Here is a 25,387-nt window from a genome sequence, read left to right as displayed (position 1 = left end):
TACGTTAAGCGAAAAATACAAAAGACAGGTTAGTACTCTGCCCCCAACTCCCAGTGCATATCCAGTTTGGATTCTCAAGGATGGTGAGGGCCTGGGCATTTTAGCAAGCTCCCCCTGAGTTCCCCTGAGAGGCAGTACCTACCTCACGGGACCCATGATACCCAGAGGTGCTGGGCTTAGACAAGAACTAATCCCACAGAAACAACGGCATTCAGTACGGCTTGACAGAGTCTCCCTCTGTCGCCCAGGCTGTGCAACCTCCACCTCGCAAGTTCAAGTGATTCTCCCACCTCAACTTCCCAAGTAGCTGGGACTACAGGCATGCACCATCACTGAGCCTGGTTAATTTTTGTATTTTTAGTAGGGATAGAGTTTCCCCATGTTGCCCAGGCTGGTCTCAAACACCTGACCTTAGGTGATCCACCCGCCTTGGCCTCCCAAAGAGCTGGGATTACAGGCATGAGCCACCATGCCTGGCCTCATCTTCATTCTTTATCATCTTGCTTCAGCAATAATCCTATTCCCAGATGTTCTAGGAAGCAAACTTCCAACAGGGATAGCGTGAGAGGGTGCCTGCCCCTCACAGAGGCCACAGTCATGACTGTCTTCATAGTGGCTCAGAGTTCACATTTTTAAAATTCCTTGAACTAAAACAAATGTGCAAAGACAACACCAAATCAAATAACTTTACTTTGGTTTGGGAAACTCGCGTGTGCGTGCGCGCGCGCGCACACACACACACACACACACACGGGAAGAGAGAGAGAAAGAGAGATTTTAGCAAAAGAGAATTGTTCTAGTTTGGGTTCCACTTTTAGTTGGTGTTTTAGGACTTTCTAATCAAGTCCAGGATCCATGTTTTCCCATCCTATGCTCAGCATAACTCCAGCTTTGACTTCAGTTTCAGTAACAGAGACATCGTGGGCAGTTCTTCTGCAGGGCCATTGCATGAACAGCCTCCCACGACCTGTTCAGGATACCTACCAACTGGAAGCCAGCCCAGGAAACTATGCAGAGCCTAATATTCTGCTTCTGCCTCATTAATAGATGGATGATGATTTGGGATCAGAGCTGGGAACACAAAGACAGCAATAGAAAAATATCCTTTCTAAGATAAAGCTGGACATAAATAGATTGTTATTTTAATTTTGTATTGGTGCTTTAAAAATGCTGTGTGTCATTTTTCAAAGGCAAATATGGAAGGTTCTCTTATTCCTCAGGCAAGATCAAGCCAAGTATGGAGTCGAGTTTTCTGCGGGGCTCCTGTCTCATCTTTTACTCAAAAGCTTGTGTCTGTCTTCTCAGTGCTTCTCCCATCTGTGCCCAGTTTTTGTCTCACTTCTCCCACCCTCATCCCCCTCCACTTCCATGTCCTTACCCGTCCCCTCAGTCTGAGCACTTTACTCTCCTGTTGAAAAGCAGCTCACCACTGCCTTCAGGATCAACGGAAACTCTATGCAGACATAAAAGGCAAAAAGGCAGTCACATGTCCTGGACCAGCCCGGCCGGGGGCCCTCCCACCTCGCCCTTGACCTGTGGTCCCACCAGCCTGACATGCTTCGGTCCCCAGATCTTCTGTCTGTGCTCTTTGTCTGCCTGAAATTCCCCTCCTCCCCAAGCTCACTGCCACCCACAGAAGTGGCACCCACACTAGTAGTCTCTCCTGACCCTCTCCCACCAAGCAGTCCTTGGACCTGCTACTCTGAACATCCCGACACCCAGAGTCTTTCTGCCATGTTGGTGACCACAGTGATTTCAATTGGGCAGAGCTCCCTCAGCCCAGGAACTCCTCTTGCAGTCTGTTTCTCTGTCACTGCATGTGGTGTGAGACACATTGATACGTGTTTATGTTTCTCTTTCTTGTAGGCCATACCTAAGGGAAATCCCTTTGTTTTTTAGAAGCTTCTTTCACACAGAGCCATGTGCCTGCATGCACATCTGTCTAACCTGTTGCTCTAAAATGCAGCAAGAGAGAAATAGACTGGTCTTGCTGATTTCAGCAGTTAGGTGGTCCTGGTGTGTGACTGTGGGTGGATTAGGGTGCCCCAGCCCTCCTTTGTTCCATGTTTGCGCTGCAGGTTCACAAGGGGCCCCTATGCTGTGGGTCCAAGCACTCCTGCCCTGCCTCTGATTGTCTTGTGTGGTCTGGCCCCACAGGACTTGTCCTACAAGGATCGGCACTGGCATGAAGCCTGTTTCCACTGCTCGCAGTGCAGAAGCTCTCTGGTGGACAAGCCCTTTGCTGCCAAGGAGGACCAGCTGCTCTGTACAGACTGCTATTCCAACGAGTACTCGTCCAAATGCCAGGAATGCAAGAAGACCATCATGCCAGGTCAGGAGACACTCCTTTCTCATGCGTGAGCCCGTCTAGCTTCAGGCTCTGTGCAGGTTCCTCTGACACCCTGGTTCACATTGACTTGCTTCCCGACACTCGTGTTGACTTTCCGGTTGGACCTTGAACTACAGAGGATTATTTTAGAGTGCTTATGAAGCAGGGACATACGGGTTCTATCATGGGCAGGAATGGGATTTTTTGCTGTGCACATAGGGCAGTGTTATGCAGCCATAGTATGATAGTAAGTGAATGGTAGGCATTCCCCTTAAAAATACATCTCTTGCATCAGCCCCCACTTTCCCACCACCATAGATATTTTCTCTTTTCTTCCCTTCTTGCTGAATTTGTACTTAGTCAGTTATTTCAGCAAGTGTTCATGGTGCCCTTGTGTGTCAGGCGCTGGGCTGCAGCTGAGCGTTCATAGGGTGTGAGCTGACGTGCACCTGGTCCTCTGCCCTTGTAGAGTTGGCGTTCTAGGCAGACAGCAGAAAGGGCACAGCCACAACTGGGCCAAGTGCCAAGGATGGCAAGAAAGGTGCCTTGTGTGTTGATGGGTCTGTGACCCTTGTGGTTTCTGTGTGTGTGTGTGTGTGTGTGTGTGTGTGTGTGTGGCGGGGGTGGGGGGAGTTTTTTTTTTTTTTTATGTGGGAGAGCAGAATATTTTATTTTAAAAAGCAAAGCGGACAAAAATATATGGAATTTCAAAATATAGAAAGAAGCCTGGAGCAGTGCCTCATGCCTGTAATCCCAACATTTTGGGAGGCCAAGGCAGGTGGATCACTTGAGGTCAGGAGTTTGAGACTAGCCTGGCAAACATGGTGAAATCTCGTCTCTACTAAAAGTACAAAATGAGCCGGGTGTAATGGCGCACACCTGTAGTCTCAGCTACTCGGGAGGCTGTGGCAGGAGAATCTCTTGAGCCCGGGAGGCGGAGGCTGCAGTGAGTCGAGATTGCACCACTGCACTTTAGCCTGGGCGATGGAGACAGACCCAGACCCAATCTCAAACAAAAACAAAATACAGAATTTAAAAAGCAAATCTTGTTAGACTCATCTAGAAACGAGGGTGAGAGAGAATAAGTCAGAGAAGAGCCTAAAATATTGACCCTGGACAGCTGTGTGGTGGGCACAGATGGTGGCTGGCGCAGAGGCTGTATGACTGGTGGTGTTTTCATATGACCAACGTAAGAATCACCGAAGGGTAGAGCTGCCAGAATTAGTAACTAGAAATACAGAATAGTCAGTTATATGCTTGGGACCTATTTAATCTGGCATCCCCACCAGAGAGCCACACAAAACCAGAAAGAACCTCACTCCATGGGAATGTCTGCAGAAGGTGTGACCCCTGTGGAAAGCAGAATAGGATGAAGCAGACAGTAGATGGCTCAGTTAAGTGGGGAGCAAGGTGGTTGGAGACACACACTTTTGTGAGTAGTTTGAGGATTCGGGGGAAACGTAACTTGAAATCAGTGCACGCAGGCCGAGCCCTCCCCATTTGGAGGCACGCAGAGAGATCCTATAAAATGGGGCTCAGGTGGGTAGGACGAGCACAAGCAAGACTCCAGGCAATGGCCAGGCCAGAGCCTTCTAGCTTGAATAATTGATAACATCTGAGTGGTGGAGGCTTGGATGGTATCCTTCCTCAAAACAGCCTGTTTTATCCTAGGAAGGTTTAGAATTAAGGGCAGACATATTAAGACTATGACCTGGCCAGGCGGGGTGGCTCATGCCTGTAATCCCAGCACTTTGGGAGGCCTAGGCGGGTGGATCATGAGGTCAAGAGATCGAGACCATCCTGGTCAACATGGTGAAACCCCATCTCTACTAAAAATACAAAAAATTAGCTGGGCATGGTGGCGCGTGCCTGTAATCCCAGCTACTCGGGAAGCTGAGGCAGGAGAATTGCCTGAACCCAGAAGGTGGAGGTTGTGGTGAGCCTAGATCATGCCATTGCACTCTGGCCTGGGTCACAAGAGCAAAACTCCGTCTCAAAAAAAAAAAAAAAAAGATTATGACCCAGGCCAGGCGCGGTGGCTCACGCCTGTAATCCTAGCACTTTGGGAGGCCAAGGTGGGTGGATCACCTGAGGTCAGGGGTTCAAGAACAGCCTGGCCACCATGGTGAAACCCCATCTTAAAAAAAAAAAAAAAAAAGACTATGACCCATGGTAATAGCATTGTGTTAAATTATCCGATGAAGTGTGTGAAATAAAATTTGGTCTAAAGGGTAAATTAACCTTGGGATTCCGATTTTAAATTATGAAATTGAATAAGTGCCTTAGGCTTGCAATTTTACAATGAAATTTTCTTATAGACTCTTGACATTTTAAGATATGAGTCATCATATCTATAAGTGTGATTTATTTCAACAGTTAAAGAACTTGAGGTTAGTTGAAGTACTTAAAAGGGATAGCAAATGCACTGAATGTTAAAATGCAGTTTGTTTTTTTAGATTTCCTTTATCAACCTGTGTTTCTTACCAGGCATTAAAATGCAGTTTTAAAGGAGTTCAGTTCACTGTATTGATAAATGAAACCAAACACAAGCAAAGGCCCCTTAAGAAGAGATTTTTAAAATTTATTATTTAGCAAATGCAATACAAAGATGTGTAAGAAGATCTGAAGCTGAGGGGTTTGAGTTTGTGGCCTCAATAGATCAGATATTAATTTTTAAAACCAGGGCAGCCTTCTGCATCCACCCGTTTCCTACAGTAACTGCACTCCCATGGGCACATATGAGGAGAATGAAAGCCAAGAGACCATCTAGTGTCAAACTCTCACTGTAGTGGAAGACTCTGCCAAGATACAGAGTTTCTGGGTGTTTGTAGGATGCTGGATGTGGTGGCTCATGCCTGTAACCCCAGCACTTTGGGAGGCTAAGGTGGGTGGATCACCTGAGGTCAGAAGTTCGAGACCAGCCTGACCAATGTGGTGAAACCCCTTCTTAAAAAAAAAAAAAAGATTTTAACCGTTAGCACCAACTGTGATAGAAAAAGTATGCGTATTTCTCCGATTTTGAATTTTTCACTGGTCTTGACTTTTTGTGTTAGGTTCTCCAGAAAGCAGAATGAATCGACGATATACATATATGCATATATATATGTACGTATATACATACATGTATGTATATACGTGCATATATACACACACGTACACACACACACACACACACACACACACACACATATATATATATATATGTGGAGAGAGAAAAAGATTTATTTCAAGGGATTGGCTTATGTGACTGTGGAGGCCGATAAGTCTGGAATCTGTAGAACAGGCCAGCAGTCTTGCCGTACAGGGAGGAGTTGATACTGTGGTTCTAAATGGTAGCATTTGAATTCCGTAGGGCAGCAGGCTGAAAACTCAGGCAGGGTTTCTCTATTGCAGTCTGGAGAAGAATTCATTGCCCTTAGAAAAAGCTTAGTCTTTGCTCTTAAGGCCTACCACCGATTAGACAAGCCCGGCCCTGATGCGTGGGTAGTGTGCTGCACTTGAAGTCTACCGGTTTAGATGTGAATCACATCCAAAAAACACCTTCACGGTTACCTATTCTTTGACCAAACAGCTGGGTACCATAGCCCAGCCACACTGACACATAAAATTAACTATCAGACCTTCTCTTTCTCTTAGTATTTACTGGGGAGGGAAAGAAAAGTAAAACATGATCAGATAAGAAGTAAAAACCCAAGGGTCAGTGAGAGGTAACCTGTACTGAATATTTGAGAATTAATTGGCCCCCAGTCTCTTGTACTAAGGAAAGAGGGAAGCTAGAATTCAGGCTCTGTGGTAAGAAATGCTATGTAGTAATAATAACAACACAGTCACAGCTACCAGCCCCTGAGTGCACACCCAGGGGCCAGATGCTCTGCTGCTTTACAGAATCCCATTTAATCTTCAGTGTCCGCTGAGTTGGATGTCTTCATCCCCATTTTACAGGTGCCTCTGCCAGAAGAAACAGACTGGGCACCAAAGGCAGGGCATCTAGAAGAATCCTGTTGAATGCAAAACAACCACCACCAACAGAACACTGAATCAAAGCACTTGCTAGCCTTGGTTTGATTTTTTAAAGTGCTAGAACCCATTCAAGATGAATATGGGTTATAGCATCAGTGCACAGAATTCACAGTGAATTTATATTTATAGACTAGTGAAAAACTCACTAACCAGCTCCACACCCCCATCAGAAACCCCAGTGCTGGGGTTTACCAGCTCTCGTGCCCCTGTTAGCAGACATTGCTTGCAGATGCACCCCAGCCTCTGAGCAGACTCCAGTAGGGATACTGTCTCCAACCCTGCAACCAAATGTCTGGTTCCTCATTTGACTTTTTTTCTGAGACAGGATTTCACTCAGGCTGGAGTATAGTGGTATGATCACTGCTCACTGCAGCCTTGACCTCTCTGGCTCAAATCATCCTCCCACCTCAGCCTCCTGCATATCTAGCACCACAGGTGCACACCACTACACCTGGCTAATTTTTTTTTTTTTTTTGGTAGAGACAGGGACTCCCTATGTTGCCCAGGCTGGTGGCCAACTTCTGGGCTCAAGAGATCTCCCGCCTCAACTTCCTGAAGTGCTAGGATGATAGGGCTGAGGCACTGCAGCCAGCCTCATTTGACTATTTGAATCAGATTAAGACATCCCTTCTTCAAGACTGCGCTTCTGTCTGCTAGTCTTGGTTCAGTGTGCAACCCAGGAGAAGGAATGCTCCTGCCACCTGCAGGCGTTTGCTGCATATGACCACACAGGCCTGCGGCCACTGCTGTCACCATGCCTCATGAGCACGCGCCACATCCCTGAGGTGCCGGGAGCCCTGTGCATTCCCTGCACGTGCAGTTGGCCTCGCACTGGTGTTGCTCTGATAAGACTTATTTCAGAACTCGCCAAGATGCCATGCACGCTCTTGCGTGGGGTCTTAGTGAGAGTCATAATTGCACCATATTCATTGGCAAAATCCTTTGGCTTCTGAGCTGCTTCATCAGAATGAAAGAGATCCAAAGAGCAAGTGACAAAAGAATGCATGGAGACTGAAGAAAATCTTTGTGGAGTGTACATCAAAGTCTTTCCACTATTTTTACTTGAATTTCAATTGCTTCATGTAATGTTTGTTTTAGGATTCACTACCCCACAATTGAATTCCGTAGATTGGACAGCTTAGTTTTGAATTTTAAGATCACTGCATGTCACCATCCCAAATTCACTCTCACACATTGTCCCCAACACACACCCTGCATATTTTATATAATTCAAATGTCTGGTCTTGGAAGTACAGGAAGCTGAGAACATGACCCTAAATAACAATCATGTGATAATTCTCAGCACATTCCTAATTACTGGAGGACAGACATTTCCTGACCAACTTCCTAGCCAGCTAAAATACAACTCCTAGCTTTGTCCTTGGGAACACAAGATTTTTGGGCTGAGAGCTACAGACGAGTCTATAGACTCCTATAAGCCACCTGTGTTACCGCAGCTGCTTCCACCTGGTCTGGAGTAGGTGGCTCCCCTATCGGCTTGATTCCCCATCACTCCCTAATCCCCAGTCGAAGTCACATGTATGATACCACAGTCCCCAGGGATTGGCAACATTTTTCCATCAAAAACCAGACAGATATTTGGGGCTTTGTGGACCACATAGTCTGTCACAGCTACTCACCTACTACAACGACACGACTCTGCACACAGCTGCACTCTACTCTGCCTTCTAGCGTGAAGGCAGATGTAAATAATGGAAGTAAATGAATGAGCACGGCTGGGTTCCAGTAACACTTTATTTGAAAAGCAGGCAGCAGTTTGGATTTGGTCCTTACACAGAGGCTGGGCCCCTCAGCTAGTCCGCGAAGTTACACTTTCCTGTTTCTTTGTGCATGATACTCATTTCCCCAGATCTTTCTCTACATTTGCTTTATACGAAGGGTACTTGTTTACATGCCTATCTGGAATCATCCCTTGCTATTAACAGATATGCGTCTTTTTGGTAAACAAAAATGAAAAAAATATCAGTCAACAAACATGAGCATTTGCAGTGATTCCAGCTTGGTGGTTGCTGGGGGTGAGCCGTAAGTGTTTGAGTTCTCTAGGGCTTCTCGATTCACTTGGAGAAATGGTAGAAACATATCAAATGGTAATAGTTATTCAAAAGACAGTAGATGGCACAGGATTAGGCAGTTACTAAATGGGATGTACAAGTAATACATGTAGATTTCAGCCAGGCATGGTGGTGTGCACCTGTGGTTCCAGCTACTCAGGTTGAGGCAGGAATTTCCCTGGAGCCCAGATGTTCAAGGCTGCAGTGAGCCGGGATCACACCGCTGCACTCCAGCCTGGGTGACAGAGCGAGACCCTGTCGCAAAAACAAAACAAAAAAATGACATGTAGGCTTTAATTATAGCACTTAGACACAGTGCCTAAAACTACCAAGATACATCACAACTTGGTTCAACAGCTAGTATGTAAAGTAAGTGTTGTAGAGGCTGCTCACTGAATCAGGTTCAAGGTCCCAGGTTCATTCACACTCCAGCCATTTCCATCCTGCTGCCAACCAGATGGGGTGTTCGTTAGCAGGTGTGCAGTAGGTGAATACAGTCCCTATACTTCAAAATTCATACTCCATAGAAATTCATCGGAGCTATGCCACACTTCTCATTATATTTTGCATCGCTGAGAGAGGCTTAACTTTTTTTAGATTTAACATTCCTAACCACAATATTCAATAAATAAATGTTAAGTACCTAAAATGTACATGTGTTATTCTAGGAGCTGGGTAGGTGTACAGTAGTGAACCAAAAGACAGCACTGCCCTGTACAAAACGGAATTACCTCCATTCAGAGGGGAGCCTTCAAGACCTGGAATGAGTTGCTCTGGTCACAAAACTAGATGGCAGCAAGCTCTGAAGGTGGATTGCTGGGACTCCATGCCCCTCTAACCATACCTATGCTTTGTTCCTCTTGACCCTGATGACAGGTACCCGCAAGATGGAGTACAAGGGCAACAGCTGGCACGAGACCTGCTTCATCTGTCACCGTTGCCAGCAGCCAATTGGAACCAAGAGTTTCATCCCCAAAGACAATCAGAATTTCTGTGTGCCCTGCTATGAGAAACAACACGCCATGCAGTGCGTTCAGTGCAAAAAGGTATCTCAGATTCCTCATTGGCCCTTGCATGTTCTGGCCAGTTTGCCTCCACAGTCCGTGTCTGTCAGTTCTCTTTCCAAAAACAAGGATACTTGTGATACTTGAATGGCATGAGAGCTGTGCCTGTCCTGCCTTATATTCTGAGCATTTATTTGTTGGGTCTGTGTTCCCATCCTTCTTTCAAAGACATCAACACTGTTGCATTCTGTGAGCAAGTTATTTAACCCTGACTTCTTCTAGACCATTTCTGAATATGTTTTCGTGTTGATGACCTGATGTTAGATGGAAGGGGAGCCACTATCCCAAAGCTGTCTTGTTCACTGCTCTCCATGAATAAAACAGGAAAACAACTGCAAACTTGAGAGGGAGAGAAAGATGAAAGGAAGAGGGAGGAGAGGAAGGGAGGGAGCAGGGAGGAGAGAGGGATGGTGTGAGAAGAAAAGTAAAGGAGAAAAGGTCTGGCCACATGGATATGGGATAGATGATTTATTAAATGCATCTACTCTGGCCATATATTATGGTGGCTCATGCCTGTAATCTCAGAACTGTGGGAGGCCAAGGCTGGTGGATCACCTAAGGTTAGGAGTTCAAAACCAGCCTGGGCAACATAGTGAAACCCCATCTCTACTAAAAATAAAAAGCTTAGACAGGTATGATGGCACACACCTGTAGTCCCAGCTACTTGGGAGGCTGAGGCAGGAGAATTGCTTGAACCCGGGAGGTACGTTGCAGTGAGCTGAGATCGCGCCACTGCACTCACACCTGGGCGAGAGAGTGAGACTTTATCTCAAAAAATAAAAAAAATAAACCTATCTGCTCTATAATGTGTGGTCCCAGCCATGGCTCTGTTTGGGTTAAAGAGGGAAAGAGAACCGCACACCTGTAGGAAGCCGTCTCTCTCCTACCCGCCCTATTGCCCCCACCTGTACCCTTTAGGGTATAGCTTAGTTTTCTGCTGTGCCCGCTGGCTCTTACAGACACGCAACATTGATTATGCTATAGCTTCCAGTGTCTCTGTGCTGCTAGGATTTGTGCCAGCCTGTGGAGTGGCACCCTCCCACTGCTCACTCGCCCTGGGCAGTGCCAGCTCTAGAACTCATTGCAGGCTCTGTTTGCTCTCATCCTTTTATCGGCTCTGCTCACCCAGATTCTACTGTTTTTGCCCTTGGGGCCTTTACCCTTTCCTCTGGGCTACGGAGAAACATCCCCTATATTGCTACCTGGGCGAGAATACGTTCACCTTGCCTGCACCTTTTCTAAGTGCTGAGCGTTCTTAAAAATTTCCATTCAACTTTTCTCTCTTGTTTCCTTCTGTTTGTTTCCATTTGTTCTTTTTTTTTTAAGACAGAATCTCACTCTATCGCCCAGGCTAGAGTGCAGTGGCATGATCTTGGCTCACTGCAACCTCTGCCTCTCTGGTTCAAGCAATTTCTCCCGACTCAGCCTCCCAAGTAGCTGGGATTTCAGGTGCGCGCCACCATACCTAGCTGATTTCTTTGTATTTTTAGTTGAGACAAGGTTTCACCATGTTGGCCAGGTTCGTCTTGGAACTCCTGACCTCAGGTGATTGGCCCACCTTTGCCTCCCAAAGTGCTGGGATTATAGGCGTGAGCCACTGTGCCCAGCCCCGTTTGTTCACTACTGTTATTTTAAATTTTATTTCTCTTTATTTCCTCTTCTCTTATGCTACTGTTTCTTTCTTTTTTTGAGCCAGTTTCACTCCATCACCTGGGCTAGAGTACAATGGCATGATCTCAACTCACTGCAACCTCTGCCTCTCGGGTTCAAGTGATTCTCCTGCCTCAGCCTCCTGAGTAGCTGGGATTACAGGCAGGTGCCACCACCACACCTGGCTAATTTTTGTATTCTTTTTTAGTAGAGACGGGGTCTCACCATGTTGGCCATACTGGTGCACACTCCTGTTTTTTCCTTTATTCTTAGAGTGAGCTCTCATTCCTGCTTTTATTTTAGGAACTCTCTTCCCTGTTCTTCCCTTTATATTTTTATTTTGTTTTATTTTTCTCATCAAGACCTAATGGAAGTTTATTTGAATTGCCCTTATTCTGTCATCTTTCCAACACGTGCTTTACTCATTTGCAGAAATGAAGGCAACACATCCTTTCTGGGATGCATGCCTGTGTGCACATGTTCATTAAATACACATACGAACATTCATGCCAAAAGCATCCATTCCTTGATGTGAACATGGCCCTCTCAGTTTGTCCGATGCTGGACAAAACACAGACACTAACTATAGTCAAGGTGGAAGTACACTCCAATGTCAATTTCATCAGTAGTTACTGAGCAGTGTGCTTTGGAGGAGAAGAGCAGAGTGTGGAATGGAAGAACCTCAACTCATCTGAGGAGTGTGGGGCCAGGGTGGTGTTTAGGGAAGGAGTCTCTGAGAAAGTCATGCTCTGCTGAGAGGCATTGAGTTAGCTGATGTGGGTGGGAAGCATGGAATCCGGAGTGAGGGAGGACTCGGGATGTATGTTGCAGGCAGAGGAGATGTCTTACACACACAGGCTGCTGCACCCACATGGATACGTTGCAACCAAGCGTGTTTTGTGTTCATTCTCTTGTGCAGTGGGGTGAATTACAGGAAGATGCTCTATGATTTATGGTTTAATGAAAGGAATACAAGATAGAAGGGAGTCCAGAATTCTAGCTTCTGCTTTGCCAGCTATGAATTCTTAGGCAAGTCACTTAATTTCTCTGAGTCTCAGTTTACTCATTCATAAAATTCAGATAATATCTTTTTTTTTTTTTTTTTTTTGAGACGGAGTCTTGCTCTGTTGCCAGGCTGGAGTGCAGTGGCACAATCTCTGCTCACTGCACCCTCTTCCTCTGGGGTTCAAGCGATTCTTCTGCCTCAGCCTCCCGAGTATCTGGGACCACAGGCACATGCCACCATGCCCGGCTAATTTTTGTTTTTTTAGTAGAGACGGGGTTTCACCATGGCCAGGATGGTCTCAATCTCTTGACCTCGTGATCCGCCTCCCAAAGTGCTGGGATTACAGGTGTGAGCCACCATGCCCGGCCTAAATTCAGATAATATCTTTCTTACTTCGCAAGCTTTATGTAAAGGCCAAAGGGTGATATTGAAGTGCTCAAAAAATAAAAAGCAAAAAAGTGAGGAGCATGCACTCCATCTTCCATGGCCTTCGTCTGCCAAGCTGAGGCCACTTACACACCTCTGATAGCTTCCTCAGCTCCACTGAGCACACATTTTTAAATAGAATGTGAGAAGCAACATTTGGAGAGAAATTCCAGGTAAAATTGAGGTACTGATGGCCAGTTCCACCCCGTGTGGCTTTGCAGCTTCACCTCACAGATGTTCTAAGACCACAAGACAGGTGAGAATGACAGTATCAGGCTTTTTTTCCCAAAACTTCCAAGATGCCCATCTCTTCTTGTGACATCAGCAGGTGCCAGTCCTGGCTGTCCTTTAAGCCTCTTCCTTCTTTCACCACATGTAGCTGAGAGACAGGCTCATTAGCGGTGTTGGAGCAGTTACCACTTGCCAGCGTTTTTGTTTTGTTTTGTTTTTGAGACAGAGTCTCACTCTGTTGCCCAGCCTGGAGTGTGGTGGTGTGATCCTGGCTCACTGCAACCTCCATTTCAAGGGTTCAAGAAATTTTCCTGCCTTAGCCTCATGAGTAGCTGGGACTACAGGCACGCCACCACACCCAGCTAATTTTTTGTATTTTTAGTAGAGTCCGGGTTTTGCCATGTTGGCCAGGCTGGTCTCAAACTCTTGACCTCAAATGATCCATCTGCCTTGGCCTCCCAAAGTCCTGAGATTACAGGCATGAGCCATCGCACCTGCCCTGCCGGGCTTCTTAGTAAGGACTCCTATCAACTTGCTCCTTTAACCTCATCACTCTCATTTCCTGGATGAGAAAACTGAGGTGCAGAGATCTTTATTATGACCTGCCCTCAGCCACAGGGCTGGTAAGGAGTAGGGTTAGAATTCAAATCTAGGTCTCCTTGATGCTGTCTTCAATCCCGACCCCTCCACTGTGCCGCTTCCCTGCTCAGCAAGGTGGCAGTGCCACTGAAGCGCCCTCTGCCTTAGATCCCTGGCATCCTTGGGAAGGGCTGAGGGCAACCCCCAAGCTCCAGTTGCACTATTGGGAAAGCCAGGGCCTGTGACACTGGAGTGAAAGTGTGTGGCAAGGGTAACGGGTGACTGTGAAGTTTGTAAAGCAGTGTCTTGGTGACTTAACAAACCGGATGTTTTCCGGATGAGGATCTTGCATCATCCAATGGCAGTAGCTGAGACTGAAGATGTCTGCCAAGAAAAGAGGCCACACTGATTCTCCGCCTTGCCCCTGCAGCCCATCACCACAGGAGGGGTCACTTACCGGGAGCAGCCCTGGCACAAGGAGTGCTTCGTGTGCACCGCCTGCAGGAAGCAGCTGTGTGGGCAGCGCTTCACGGCTCGTGATGAGTTTGCCTACTGCCTGAACTGCTTCTGTGACTTGTATGCCAAGAAGTGTGCTGGCTGCACCAATCCCATCAGTGGTGAGTGTCCTGGGGTCCCCACTTCAAAGAGCAATTGGAAGGTTGAGCAAGGCCTAGCATTTTAGCATGTGACCCTGTCTGTATCCCTAAACTCCCCAGACCTCCCTAAGGCTCTGGGCACAGCAGACTTTTCTGCCTATCTGCTTTCCTCTCCTTGGGGCACTGGCTGTGCTTCAGCAAGTAATGATTACTTCCTCTGCAGCCCACCCGATCACTTAAAACCATGTGACCAATGCTCTGGTTTACAGTTTCTGCTTTGGGTTGGATTATCCAAAACTGCAGTCTGTGAGCCTGTGACACCACAATAAAAACTGACACCGGCCTTTTCAGGCTTAGCAGCTGTGCTGTGCTCTTAGAAGTGTCCCCTAGCACCTTAGTGGGACTGTTGTATTCCAAAGCATCTTAGTGGGAAATTTCTGCCACAAGGCCATAGCTCTATGAGGGCAGAGGGTATGTTCTAAGGAGATTTTCCTATTGTATTCCTGAAAAGAATCTGGCTAAGAGAGAGCCGAAAATCTGGCTGTCTGGCAGACCAGGCTTCTGGACTAGACTATTAAGCAGGCTGGAGAAATTCAGTGTAGAGAACAGATGAGGTCACACTAAAGTCCTTTAAAAGGTCACCACATATTGTTACACAAATTAGTGACTGTGTGGGGAGAGAAAAGTATGTATTCTACAATAACACAGTAGAAGTTTATGATATGGAGTTTCCAGTCCCATTGCATTTAGTTGACTGGTTTGTCCCTATCAAAGGAAGGTGGCAGACACATGGAGTACCTGGTGGCCTAGCTTTTCTATGTGGCTTTGCAGTGTTATTACATAAACACATCTATGCACCCCCTGTGTGCTTGTCCTTGACTTTCTTTTCCCTCAGACCTAGAACCAAGTTCACTTAACTCAGCTAACTTACCATCCGATGTCATTAAATAGTTCTCTCGTGTATAACCCGGAGCTCATTACATTTCCATGTGAAATTAAAATATGAAGAAAAATCATAGTATTTAACACTTTACCTATGTTAAAATATCTGTTTCTGGTCATTTATATACCAGATTTCCCTGGGAATTATTTGGGGGAAGAAATGCAGTCTTTTGCCAGAACATATTCATTTTTAATGCTGTTTTCAGCAGTAACTTCTGTTGAGGTAAATGTTTATAACATTAAGCTTTATAAAGTTATATAATCTACATAAAAGCACTTTTAAATGTAAAATGTTAGATATGGATGTGAATTGTGGTTATTGTCACACTGAGAAAAAACACTAGGAGAAACTAAATAAGAAACTTTTCTCTAAAACAGGAGAGTTGATTCTTTGAAAAGCAGAGACTAATGTTTAGGAACATATGAACATATGGAGCAACTTTGAAATGTAGCTGTATTAGTCTGTTCTCATGCTGCAAATAAAGACATCCCTGGAACTGGGTAATTTATAAGGGAAATATGTTTAATTGACTCACAGTTCAGCATAACTGGGAGGTCTCAGGAAACTTATGGTGGAAGGAGAAGCATACATGTCCTTTTTCACATGGCAGCAGCAAGGAGAAGTGCTGAGCAAAAGTGGGGAAAGCCCCTTGTAAAACCATCAGATCTCGTGAGAACTCAGTATCACGAGAACAGCATGAGGGTAATTGCCCCTGTGATTAAATCACCTTCCACCAGGTCCCTCCCACAGCTCATGGGGATTATGGGAACTAAAATTCAAGATGAGATTTGGGTGGGGACACAGCCAGATCATATCAGCAGTTAAAGTTTTAGAAATTTCCAAACAATTGTACCAAACTGATTGTCTAGAATAAGCTTCTAACAGGTCCTTACTACTTTTTCTCTTTAATAAAATTAAAAATTTTTTTAATAAATTGGATGTTGACATTTTCCAACTTGTTATGTGCAGTGATGTTGCACATAAATATAGTTGATTCTCATGATTCCCGGAGTCCGAACTTGCAAATTTGCCTACTCACTAAAATTGATTTGTAACCTGAGTTTAATACTCATGGTGATCAGACATGCATAAAACAGTGACAGACTTGCATTGTCTGATGCACACATTTTTAGCTGTAGGTGAACAAGATGACACTCTGCTTTCTAGTTTCAGCTCTCATACTGTCAATAAGAGTCCTTTTCATAGTCGACATAGTGATACTTTTTTGATTTTTTGTGGGCAGTTCTGCTGTTTAAATGGCCTCCGAGTAAAGTTCTGTCTAGTGTCCCTAAGTGCAGGAAGGCTGTGATGTAGTTGCTGAGCGCAGTGGCTTACTCCTGTAATCCCAGGTCTTTGGGATGCGGAGGCAGGCAGATCATGAGGTCAAGAGATCAAGACCATCTGGCCAATGTGGTGAAACTCCGTCTCTACTAAAAATATAAAAATTAGCTGGCTGTGGTGGTGTGCGCCTGTATACCCAGTGACTCTGGAGGCAGAGGTTGCAGTGAGCTGAGATCACACCAGTGCACTCCAGCCTGGTGATAGAGCTAGACTCTGTCTCAAAAAAAAGGCTATGATGTGCCTTACAAAGAAAAATACATGTTAGATAAGCTTCATTTAAGCATGAATAGTGCTGTTGGCCGTAAGTTCAATGTTCATGAATCAACAATATATATTAAATAAGGAATCTTTAAATAGAAAAACACACCACACAAAGCAACATTTTGTATTGATGAGTTGATGAAAATCTTGTGACCAGAGGCTTACAGGAACCTAACCCTGTTTTTCTCATAGGAACAATGGTTCAGTATTTGCTAATTCAGTGTGCACAGGAACATTATGGAACACAGCTTCCAGGAATAAGCAGAATTGACTGTATATACATCTTCCCTTTAGGAAGAGTCATCCCCCTGGGGCTATCCTTGGCTCTCTTTTCTATAACTTGCTCCATTTGCTGGCATTTCAGGGCAAAAGAGGAGTTCCTGAAAGACTTTCAACCTGGGACAGCTGCCCTGCTCGGCTCCTGTCACTAACACATTTACTTCCTCCCCTCTGCCAGTGTTCCTCCTTACCTCTGGCTCTATGTCGTAGCAGTACCTATCAGAGGTGAGAGGAAGGAGAAACATGGAATGGTAGAAATGCCAGGGGAGCTCCTTTCTGGTGTAGCTAACTTAGAGTGATCAATAAACTGAGAAGAAAAACACCCACTTTCCAAACCCCAGAAGCCTCTCTTCCTAAATCAAGTGAAAGTATTGCCTTACTTTCCAATACTTGGCTGCACATTGGAAACACCTGGGTGCTTTAGAAATGACTGGTGCTTTGGTCATGATTTAATCAATGTGAGCTGTGATTTAAGGCATGGGGCTTTTCAAAAGCTTCCCAGATAATTCAGGTATGCAGAAAAGTTGGGACAACTTACTTAAACCATGGTTGGCTTCTGCTGCAGTGCTGGCCAGTGAGTGCTGTGCTTTGTGGGTCTTCCACAGCCCTTAGGTGTCTAGAATTGGTAAAGGCAATTGATATTCTATTTGATGTAACTGTTGTTAAAGCTGTAAGGTATTTGGGAAAAGAGAGTTGAAAAGTTTTGCCAGTACGTAGTCTGGTAGCAGCAGCAGTGAGGTACTAGAAAAGGCACAGAAACTTGCACTAAAAGGTCCTAGCCCTGTCTCTGACTTGCTGAGGAGGGTTATGTCTGAGATCTCCCCTATGTGCAAGAATTTAATGCCAAACACCAGCCTAGACAATTAAGTTATAATAGGAACTGTCTGATAAATTACTGACTCCTCATGTAAGTCGGAGACCCCAGACTATTAGAAATGGAGTCGTCAGGGTGACTACTTTGTACTTGATAAGGTTGACGGAACCATTATTTCTGGAAAGAACTTTTTGTAATTGGAGTTCATGACCCAAATATCGCGAGATCAATCAAAATTCTGAGATAAGCCCATGTATTTGAATCTTTTCTATTTCAGAGTTGTCACCTTCAGTAGAAACCAACTATTATAATCAGGGACCAACATACCTTAAGTATTTGATTCTATTCTATCTGTCTGTAGCTTTCTGAGGATCTTCCCTCTGCAACAATATCCCTCTCCCCTTGTTACCACCCACATCCCACTTTATCTATGAGGCCTTTCCTGGCCATCCCAGAGAGGATTAATCTTTTCCTCTTCTACATTCCCTTCAGCGCTTTAGTCATTAAGTCACAAAAATTTGAGCACCAGGCGACATGGGGCACCTGGTGAAGGCATAGAGAAATCTGCTCCCTGTTCTCACGGAGTTTCATTTTGTGGGAAAACACAACAAATACACAGAGTCAGCATTCTTTTATGGCACCTATCACATCGTTTTGGAACCAGTTTATGTATCTCTTCTGATATTCACGAGCTCCTCCAGGCTGTGCATAGAATCTGATTTACATATAGATTCCCAGCACCCAGTCACTAGAAACTCACACTATCCATATTACACAATCCAAAGTTTGAAATGGATCAAACCAGAATTCCTTCTTCAGTCCCAGTTGTCTGATTCTAACTAGTTCTTCATCCAGTATTATTTCTCTCTGTTAACAGGACTTGGCGGCACAAAATACATCTCCTTTGAGGAACGACAGTGGCATAATGACTGCTTTAACTGTAAGAAGTGCTCCCTCTCGCTGGTGGGGCGTGGCTTCCTCACAGAGAGGGATGACATCCTGTGCCCTGACTGCGGGAAAGACATCTGAAGTCAACACAGAGAAGTTGCTGCCTGTGATCTCACACACAGATTTATACATTGTCTTTCTTAACCAGGCAATCTTGCCTTCTGGTTTCTTCTAGCCACATCGAGACTTTCTTCTTGTGCTTTTCAATGATACTCACGTTTGCTTAAACCCTTTAGTGCTTTATGCTAGTTCAGTCCCAGGGAAAGAGAATACTCTCCATAGGCCATAGGTGGGAAGATGGTTTGAAATTTTTGTAATCCAATAAGGCACACCCAAATGTAAAAATCCTTTTGAATGATGTCTTTATAAATCTATCTTTCTCTCACTGCCTATTTAAGTGCAATTAATATATGACACAAATTCAAAAGTTTTCTAAACTCAGTAAGGTAATGACCAGTGGGTATTTACAGCTCTGTAACTTCCTGTTGTGTCAAGCCTAAAGTAAGATTATGTGACTTACAATAAAGTTATTCAGAACAAAATCTTTTGCCAGGCACAGTGTGTGAAATAATGATTAAAAGTTGAGACCTGGCTAGGAACAGTGGCTCAAGCCTGTAATCCCAGCACTTTGGGAGGCCAAGGCAGGCAGATCACTTGAGGTTGGGAGTTCCAGACCAGCCTGACCAACATAGAGAAACCCCATGTCTACTAAAAATACAAAATTAGCTGGGAATGGTGGCTTATGCCTATAGTCCCAGCTACTCAGGAGGCTGAGGCAGGAAAATTGCTTGAACCCAGGAGGTGGAGGTTGCAGTGAGCCGAGATTGCACCACTGCACTCCAGCCTGGGCAACAAGAGCGAAACTGTCTCAAAAAAAAAAAAGACTGAGGCTCTGAGTGTAAGTAACACTTTATTGCATGGTCACTGTAGGAAGTGCAGTTCCAATGGCCTGGGGCAGAGCCAACTGGCATCACACCCTTTATTTAAAGGAAGCCTTCAGTCAGCACCAGGTACCCCTTCCTTGCTACCTCCTCTCTCTTCCCCTACTCTTTCTCTTGGAATGTAATCCCCTGCATTTGATGCAGTAACATAAACTCCTGACAGTGAAGCCAATTTTCAGGTCACTTTTCTTGGCAGAGCTTATCGGCTCTGTTCCAGTGTTACGGATCCATATCTTACACTGACTTCCATAAAGTGACATCAGCAACTTGGGGCCAGAGATGACATCCTGTTCATCTTTATGTTCTCAACACCCTAGCAATTGAGGGCACATTGGGAGCCTTCAGTGTTTCTGAAAAGGGGAGTAAAGCAGGAAAGACACACAGTCATTACAGTAAAAATAGTATCCTGAGCTCCTAGTGTGGCAGTATCCTATAAAATAATCTCAGATAGCAGTATACAGTTGGAAAGCACCAAGCCAGTATATGAGATAAAGATAGTGCATTATCGCACAGTTCTCTTTACAATGTGAGCTCTTTAGAATTAGTGACCTTTTTGTCCTTGGTTTTCTAAGACAATACAATATAGTAAAATGATACACGGAACAACAGAAAAAAATTGGTGGAAATTAAGTCTGATATAGGCTGAGGATAAGTGAAGTCAGTTTTTTAATCTGAGTGGTAGTCACTGTGAGGATGTTTGATAATGTCTGGAATGATTCTTTTGGATTTGAAGTTGATTTGAGGTTTTACTTAAAAAGAATAATTTCATCCCTTGTTAGTTGTTTTGCTGTTTTCTACTTCATAATATAAAAGTAAAAGCACTCCAGATTTCATTTTGGAGCATCTTACTTGTTCCTCATTAAAACCAGACTCTCCCAACCTTAGATTACTCACTCTAAAATTAATGGTGAGGGGGAGTTCCACTTCTAGTAAATAGCTCCAATTGGACTAATTCTCCCTCAAATCAACAATCGTTCTGGACAAAATATTTTTCTAATTGCTGAAAACACTGGAGCATGATCCAAAGCAGGCAGGTATTGGAGGGGGTAGATACTTGGTAGCAGAGAACGACACTGGCTGATTTTCCTGTTTTGGTCTTTTATCCAAGGGCAGACCCCAGCTGGGCATCTAAAACTCTATTAGGAAACCTGTAGTCATACAGGCCTGAGGAACCAGAGGCCAGAGTTTAGGACAAACAGCCTTTGGAAAGTGAGGAAAAAAATCCTGAAAAGGAGAGCCCCAGGTTCATTGTATGAACTTAGAAATTTCTGAACTGGGTATACTTAGGCCACACTCCAAGCAGTCCAGCCAAGGCTAAAAGCAGTGACTGACAGGACTTTAGGGACAGTAGTGGGTAGGACTCAGCTGACCAACCCTCTTCCTATGGAAGAAAATTACTTTCATATCAACCACACCACACAAATTCTCTGAATACAACAAATAAACATTCACTCAGGAAAATCCACTATTAAGTCTTAGAACAGTGAGTCTGTGGCATTTGAGACACAACCGCCTTCCATCCCATCCCCACTCCCAGCTTCATGTGACAAACTCTACTCTGGACCAACGCAGCCAAAAAATAAGGGGTCTCTCTTCCCCTAGCTACCCTGGCCTAGGGCTCTGCCCCAGGTGTGACAGGCTGAAAATCCTCGAGCTCCAATTGCCCCTACCCTAGCCTGCTTAGTGCGGAGGCTCCACATTGGAAGGGGCAATCTGAGAAGACCAGGGGCTACCAACCCATTCACAGAGAAGGGGTGCTACTCCCAGAGAAGCAGACTGCTGTCCAGTCCCCAGGGGAGAGCCAGGCTCTGAGATTGGTACCTCAGCAGTTCTGCCCAAGGGGGCTGGTATTTGGTATGGAGAACTGAGAAATCTGTGCCTAAGGGGATTGTCAAAAACAATAAGAGATCTTGCCAGTGAGCCATTAAGGAGGGGGCTGGTAACTCCATGCTACATAGCAAAAAGCAAAATACGGACCAGCCAGAAGTTTAACACAGAAAACTAGAGAAAGAGATAGCCAAGAAGGGCCTTCCTGGAATCTCATTTATCCTTGAGGGTCGGGAAGTATGTCTGGTCTGGGCTATATCCACTCAGGAGCAATCAGAGTGGGATGTGAAACAAACTTGGCATACACAGATCAAACAGTAAAGAGCAGAAATCGTATTAGCTCAAAGAGCTTAAGCAAAACCTCTGACCAAACACTGGCTGAACATATAAACATGTTTGTTTAAAGAACTAAAGGAAATCATATTTAAAGAATTAAAGAAAGGCAAGAGAACAAGTTAGTCTTCCATATCCATGGGCTCCTCATCTGTGGATTCAACCAACTGTGGATCAAAAGTATTCAGGGGAAAAAAAAGTCCACACAGTTTCAAAAAGCAAAACTTGAATTTTTCACATGCTGAGTACTATATTGAATCCATGTAAATGAAGCAATGTGTAGGCATTGTATTAGGTATTAGTATAAGTAATCCAGAGATGATTTAATGTATACAGGATGATGTGAATAGTTATATGCAAATTCGATGCCATTTTGTATAAGAGACTTGAGCATCCATGGAGTTTGGTATTTGTAGGGTGTCCTGGAAGTAATCACCCACAGATACCAAGAGATGACTGTAGTCACCAAACAAACCAATAAAGATATAAAAATTATTTTTTAATAAATCAAATGGAATTCTGAAGTTGAAAAGTATACTAAGTGAAATGAAAAATTCACTAGAGGGGTTCAATAGTAAATTCAAGTTGGGAGAAGAAAATCAGTGAACTTGAAGATGGAACAACAGAAATTATACAATCTGAAAAACAAAAACGAGAGAAGAGAAATGAGAAATGTAAGAAACCATTAAGCATACCAACATATGTGTAATGGAAGGACTAGAAGGCTGGGAGAGAGAAAAAAAGAGGAGTAAATATTTTTCAGAGTTAACGACTAGCTAGGTGCAGTGGCACGTGCCTGTTGTCCTAGCTACTCAGGAAGCTGAGGTGGGAGGATTGCCTGAGTAGGAGTTTGAGGCTGCAGTGTAAGAAGACAGCACCTATGAACAGCCACTGCACTCCAGCCTGCAAAACATAGTAAGACCATCTTAAAAAAGAAAAAGAAAAAAAAGTTAGTGGCTGAAAAAGTCCCCAAATGTGATGAAAAATATGAATCTACATATTCAAGAAGCTCAATAAACTCAAAGTAGGATAAATGCAGAGAACACACCCAGACACATCACATTCAAAATGCTGAATGCCAAAGATGAGGAAATTCTAGATAGATGTAAAATAACATAGCTATGTGATTAAGACTTTTTATTAAATTAGGAAATTAAACATACCTATACAAAAGTACACAAAACAAATGTTAACAGGCAAAACTAAACCAATAGGATGTTGAGACTATTCTGTATTATGAATTGTAAACTATAGTCTCTGGGCTAAATCCTGCCCACTGCCGGTTTTCTTTCTTATTTATTTATATTCGAGACAGGATCTCACTCTGTTGCCCAGGCTGGAGTGCAGTGGCATGATCACAGCTCACCATAACCTTAAACTTCCGGGCTCAAGTGATCTTCTCACCTCAGCCTCTCAAGTAGCTGGGACTACAGGCGTGCACCACCATGCCCAGCTATTTGTGTATTTGTGTCTGTGTGTGTGGTGGTGGTGTTGTTGCCATTTTGAGATGCAGTTTCACTCTGTCACCCAGGCTGTAGTGCAGTGGCATGCTCCTGGCTCATTGCAGCCACCTCCCAGGTACAAGGGATTCTCCTGCCTCAGCCTCCCGAGTAGCTGGCATACCACCATGCCTGGCTGATTTGTTTTGTATTTTAGTAGAGACACGGTTTTGCCATGTTGGCCAGACTAGTCTTGAACTTCTGACCTCAAGTGATCTGCCCACTTCAGCCTCCCAAAGTGCTGGGATTACAGGTGTGAGCCACCACACCTGGCTGACGGCTAGCTATTTTTAAAATTTTTTGTAGAGATCAGGTCTCACTATATTGCTTAGCCTGGGCTCAAGTGATCCACCCACCTCAGTCTCCCAAAGCACTGAGATTACCAGTGTGAACCATCACACCTGGTTTGTTTTCTTTTAAAATAAGTTTTATTCAAACATAGCCATATCTGTTCATTTATGCATTGGTTTGCTAGCAATTTTTTACTATCTTGACCTTTACAGAAATACCTGCCACTTGTGCTGTACTCTATCCTGATCTGGGTAGTGACACATACACATACACACATATATTTTTTCCTGAGCTATATGAGTTTCTAAAAAATTCTACAGCATTTTATTATAACTCAATACAAAATTTTAAATATGTTATACTTTGTATAGTTTCTTGTCCTGGAGTTATTAAAGCTTGTCTTTTTCTTTCATTAAACAGCAAGCCAACTTGTTTGATCTTTACTTCATTATGACAATATGCGAAAACGTTGGGGGTTGGTCTCTACTGCCTGAGGCTTCTGCTGCAGCTGACACCGGGTCCATTGTTTTCTTGTATGCAAGGGTAACTTTGGTTTGTTAATCACTACCTTTAAAAAGTTATCTGGGGTGTTTCTTGAGACTTAGAATAAGGATGTCTTCCTGCAGAGATGACTGTCATTGTCTTTGCCAGACACATGGGCTACCACCACACTAGAACTACTTCTAAGTCATTTCCAGGGTTACTTTCACTATCCTGGGGATGTAAGTTTTAGCTACAAATCTGTATGAGAGTCAGCTTGCCTGCCTCCACCCCTTTGTCCCCTTTCGCTTTCCTATTCTTCCTTCCTTCTTTTCCTTAATTTTCTTCCCTCCCTCCATCCATGAAAAGGAAAGATATATTTCTAATTCACACTTATATGTGGTGGTGGTTTTTGGGGTCATATCTATTAGGTTCCCCTCTTCGAGCACTCTGAGATTTTACTTCTCTCTCTCTTACATTACAGTCGCCTAAACTACAGCTGAGTTTCAACAGAGTTTGAAACAAAATTGCCTACTTCTCTGGGTTCTTGATATCTCTTAGCCTGTCAGCTCTTCTGTGCTTTTATGTTTAAAAAAAAAACATGTTTTTCTCAGCAAAATTGCTCCTTACGTTTAAGAAGAGCAAGCCTTTTTCTCTAATGTTTAGCAAATGAAAAAGCCTAACTATAAATATTTTATTAGTTATTTCCACTTTGTTACACATTCCACAATGTTAAGATTTGCATTGATTACATCTATTTCATGGGCTTTGATTTAAATGTACAACTATCATGTAGAATAAATTACATATTTGAACCTTTATTTATTATTTAATATTTAGTATTATTAAATATTTAATATTATTTCATATTTAATATTTAGGATATTGTAAAATTTTTTTTTTTTTGAGCTGGAGTTTTGCTCTTGTCACCCAGGCTGGAGAGCAATGGTGCAATCTCAGCTCCCTGCAACCTCTGCCGCCAGGGTTCAGTTGATTCTCCTGCTTCAGCCTCCCGATTAGCTGGGATTATAGGCACCTGCCACCATGACCGGCTAATTTTTGTATTTTCAGTAGAGATAGAGTTTCACCATGTTGGCCAGGCTGGTCTCGAACTCCTGACCTCAAGTAATCTGCCCACCTTGGCCTCACACAGTGTTGGGATTACAGGCGTGAACCACCATGCCAGGCCAGGATATTATAAAATTCTTAATGGAACTAGTCTACCCTTAACCAAAACCATGAAAATTTAGTCACTGAAGTGAAAGAAACACTGAACCAGGAACAAGGCAAGAAACTCAGTAAATGGATCTGCTGTGGTGCAATGTGCCCTGGAACTATGATGGTTACTGCTCCCTCAATATTGCCCTTAGCGAAAGCTTTATCTCTGGAAAAAATTTAGAGGTATGCCTGCAAAAGAACTCAGTGCTGTTAGTAGGGCAGAACTTTAGAAACTAGTA

General features: G+C 44.1%; 2 protein-coding genes across 6 annotated transcripts in view; one reads left to right on the top strand and one right to left on the bottom strand.

Annotated features, from left to right (window-relative positions):
* FHL2 (four and a half LIM domains 2) overlaps window positions 1–19,101 on the top strand; it is a 79,846-nt gene extending 60,745 nt beyond the window's left edge. For all 5 annotated transcript variants that reach the window (XM_008980215.5, XM_054244665.2, XM_054244664.2 and 2 more), the window contains exons 3-6: window positions 2,158–2,332; window positions 9,298–9,467; window positions 13,808–13,994; window positions 18,489–19,101. In XM_008980215.5, coding sequence (XP_008978463.2) covers window positions 2,158–2,332; window positions 9,298–9,467; window positions 13,808–13,994; window positions 18,489–18,640 — 684 coding nt within the window. In that variant the 3' untranslated portion in view covers window positions 18,641–19,101. The remainder of the gene's footprint in view (window positions 1–2,157; window positions 2,333–9,297; window positions 9,468–13,807; window positions 13,995–18,488) is intronic.
* C14H2orf49 (chromosome 14 C2orf49 homolog) overlaps window positions 8,630–25,387 on the bottom strand; it is a 34,338-nt gene continuing 17,580 nt past the window's right edge. Inside the window, exon 5 of the mRNA XM_078348870.1 lies at window positions 8,630–8,676. The gene's annotated coding sequence lies outside the window, so the exon portion shown is untranslated. The remainder of the gene's footprint in view (window positions 8,677–25,387) is intronic.

Source organism: Callithrix jacchus, chromosome 14 (assembly GCF_049354715.1).
Source record: "Callithrix jacchus isolate 240 chromosome 14, calJac240_pri, whole genome shotgun sequence".
In the NCBI taxonomy this organism is placed as follows: Eukaryota; Metazoa; Chordata; class Mammalia; order Primates; family Cebidae; genus Callithrix; species Callithrix jacchus.
This window is presented reverse-complemented; position numbering and strand designations above follow the sequence as displayed.